This window comes from Cariama cristata, unplaced genomic scaffold (assembly GCF_000690535.1).
Source record: "Cariama cristata isolate BGI_N322 unplaced genomic scaffold, ASM69053v1 scaffold27834, whole genome shotgun sequence".
Lineage (NCBI taxonomy): Eukaryota > Metazoa > Chordata > Aves > Cariamiformes > Cariamidae > Cariama > Cariama cristata.
Genome location: NW_009611701.1, coordinates 42,732 through 46,114, shown reverse-complemented (window position 1 = coordinate 46,114; position 3,383 = coordinate 42,732). Strand labels below are relative to the sequence as shown.

The 3,383-nt window shown below is 36.4% G+C and overlaps 1 protein-coding gene across 1 annotated transcript in view; it reads left to right on the top strand.

Moving 5' to 3' along the window:
* Positions 1–6: 6 nt before the first annotated feature.
* Positions 7–3,383, top strand: part of MXRA5 (matrix-remodelling associated 5) — a 16,716-nt gene continuing 13,339 nt past the window's right edge. The window contains exons 1-3 of the mRNA XM_009698356.1: positions 7–47; positions 2,497–2,626; positions 2,946–3,336. Of these exons, the coding sequence (XP_009696658.1) occupies positions 2,561–2,626; positions 2,946–3,336 (457 nt within the window). The 5' untranslated portion in view covers positions 7–47; positions 2,497–2,560. The remainder of the gene's footprint in view (positions 48–2,496; positions 2,627–2,945; positions 3,337–3,383) is intronic.

The window sequence follows — 3,383 nt, the reverse complement described above, 5'->3', positions numbered from 1 at the left end:
GCCGTGCCGGCGAGGATTTCGAAACATGTGGAAAGAATCAATTTTGGGTTTGTATGGCAGTTTGTAGCAAACAGTTTGATGCGCTTGATGCGGAATCCTGGAACGCTTCGTACGCGTGCGCGGCGTAGCGGGATCGCTGTGTGTGCGTTTTGAGTTGAATTGCTATTTTCAAATAAATATTTATATCATGGTGCCAGTTCTTCTTGGCAAATAGGACATGTAGTCTTTTATAGTGTATAAAAAATATATTGAATTAAACCTACTATGGGATTTCTACTAAATGTTAAATTTTATACCTGATGTAAAAAAATATAGTAGGAGTAAAATTTTATAATGTAGCTGGTTAGCCTTTTGGAGAACAATGACATATAGCATATCTTAAAACAATACACTAAAACTAAAGTTATTCTATTGCCTTTGGAGTTTTTGTTTTGTTGTTTTTTGTTTCTTTGTTTTTCCCAAAGAACTTAAGCGCAATATAAGCAGACATCAATGTTTTGAGGAGAGATTGCTCAGGCTCCAAGTCACTTTTCTCTGCTAGGTTATTGCCAACTCACATCTATCTATCAGACTGTGAGACAAGAAGGCAGAGACAGTTGGTAGGCTGCATTTGACAAAAGTGCTGTGTAGGGTCATTACGTGACATGGCATGGTGCAAGACTCACGGTCCTCTTCTCCTTGATATCAGAGCTACCTCACTACCTGGTGTGAACTCATCCTGACCACCTCAAGGCCTGTAAGCCTCAGCTGATCATGCAGTGACTGACAGTAGGGGCCTTAATTTCTTTTGCTTCTCCATAGTTAAAATTTCTATCCACCAGCACTTTATCCACATAAAGCCTAATTTTAGTCTCAAAATGCCCTTGTACTCAGTAAATCTATATTACTGCAATCTGTACTTTCATGCCGGTTTTGAGTCAAAAATGCCTCCCTCGCCCCCTGCATTCAAAACCACACATTCACAGTCAACTCTCCCCCGTATGTCAACATTCTATGGGAAATTCTGTCCTTAAATTGTCATTAAATCTATATTACTGCAATCTGTACTTTCATGCCGGTTTTGAGTCAAAAATGCCTCCCTCGCCCCCTGTATTCAAAACCACACATATTCACAGTCAACTCTCCCACGTATGTCAACATTCTATGGGAAATTCTGTCCTTAAATTGCCTTTGAAAATGGAATGTAGGCTTCTAAGTTACTTAGGTGTTTTGGCTGTTTTTTAATAAAAGTACATTATTTGATACTGCTAGCATAAAAGCCCTTTCCTATCTTTGTGTTCTGTCACTACAAATGACATTTTCTGAGTTGTGGCCTTTTCCAGGAAAAAACAGTCTTAACTATCTGTTGTTCCATTTCTTTAATCTTGGAGAAGAGCTTTTACCATATTTCTGTTTTAAGGTGCTATATAATTAGGATGTAAAGAAGATTATTTTCCTAACTCAAAGTAATTAGGAATTTTTTTTTATTTGGAGAAGTTCGTATTTTTTTAGAAGGGCTGATGTTGAAATAAGGAATTTTAATAGGATGACTACTATAAGCCTAGTAGATCTGTAGTAGGACTAAAAATATCAAAAGAGTAGTCTAAATTTTTAGCAAATTCAGAGTCTTCAGATAGATAACATGGTGAGGATCTAAAAGTATTTCCTCCATATTAAAAGTATTTTAATTTCTCACTGTCTCTTCCCTTCCTTTCTAGAAAGTGTTAAAAAATAGGAAAAATCCTTAGAATTGTGTGCTTAATTTAGAGACTTCATGCCCAGATTAGCTCATACATTTAATTTTATGTCTACATATGAAAAACCCAAACGCAGAGCTATGCCGCTAAACTTAAGACTTCCATATTGGCAAATAAAACCTCATTTATTTGTCCAAAGTGGAATTGAATTATTTGCAAAAAGTAGATTTTCTGTAGTGCTTCTCTAAAGGGAGTTTCTAGGCTCAAGTTATATAAACGGCAGGTCAATTCCTAGATCTTATGTAGTTAGTTACTGTAGCCAATTACATGTTGTAACAGTAAGTGAAGTAGGATTTGACTTCCTGCTTCTTGTGTTGTTTGGGAGATAACCATTTTTAATGTCTTCTCTCCAAATCTTCAGTCATTTATTGTTAGATGCTGCTTTGGCAACACTGCAGCCTGTCTAGTTTGCCAGGCTCCATAGGATCATTGGTTGGCTACAGGCCATTAATTTATTACCATTCCATAAACTGAGCTGCATGGAAAAACATACTGACAAGTATTAGAACTTAAAGGCATGTTTATTACTCTTACTCCTAAATTATGACTAAAGTGCCACAAACTGAGTTAAAAGAAATCTTAATGTAAACACGAACTAAGTGTACTTGGCCTTGTAAAAATGTTTCAGTAACTTCTGGCCCTTTGACAATGCATTAAGATCCCTCCAATTTTTCCTGAAAGTTAGATTATACTAATTTTATATTTGCAGTCCATGGCAGTCAGTGCATAAAATGTAACTGCACATGTGATTTTTTTCCAGGTTTAACAGTATACAGTCTATATATGAAAACTCCTTTGCAGGACTTGCAAAACTGGAATTGCTCATGATACATGGAAATGACATTCAGAATATACCTAATGGTGCTTTGAAAGATCTCGTGTCTCTACAGGTAATGCTCAGGTCTTCCTAAATTTCATAAGTTCTAACTTCCCTGAATAACAGAAGATTAAGTGGGTTTTGTAGTGACTTTCTTAGGATTAAGATACCATTTTCCCCCCAAATAAACTGGAGATCTATTAACTTGGCATATGTCATACTTCATGATGCCAACTAATACTGTTGTATTCTCCCTCTTTGACCAGCATATCATTTTTTAGTGATGCAAAGGCTATTTGAATGTGGGAGGAAAACTTCTGCTTGCTTGCTAATCTGTTTGGATTAAATCAAAAAACTAAATTAATGTTTGTTTTGTTTTGGTTTTTTTTTAGGTTTTCAAAATTAGTTACAATAAATTGAAAGTCATAACTGGCCAAACTCTCCAAGGACTTTCAAGTTTAATGAGACTGCACATGGACCACAACAGAATTGAATTTATTCATCCAAATGCTTTTAATGGATTAACCTCTCTAAGACTGGTCCACTTAGAAGGAAATTTGCTCCAGCAGCTTCACCCCAACACCTTTTCGACATTTACGGTCCTTGATTATTTCAAACTGTCAACAGTAAGACATCTCTATCTATCTGAAAATGCTCTTAGGACCTTGCCTGCAGGGATGTTTCAAGGCATGCCGCTGCTGGAAAATCTTTACCTTCATGGGAATCCATGGGCCTGTGACTGCAGTTTGAAGTGGCTCCTTGAATGGAATGAAGTTTCTGGAGGTAAGAGCAAAAACGCCAATGCTTCTTCAACTCATAATGTTATTTCC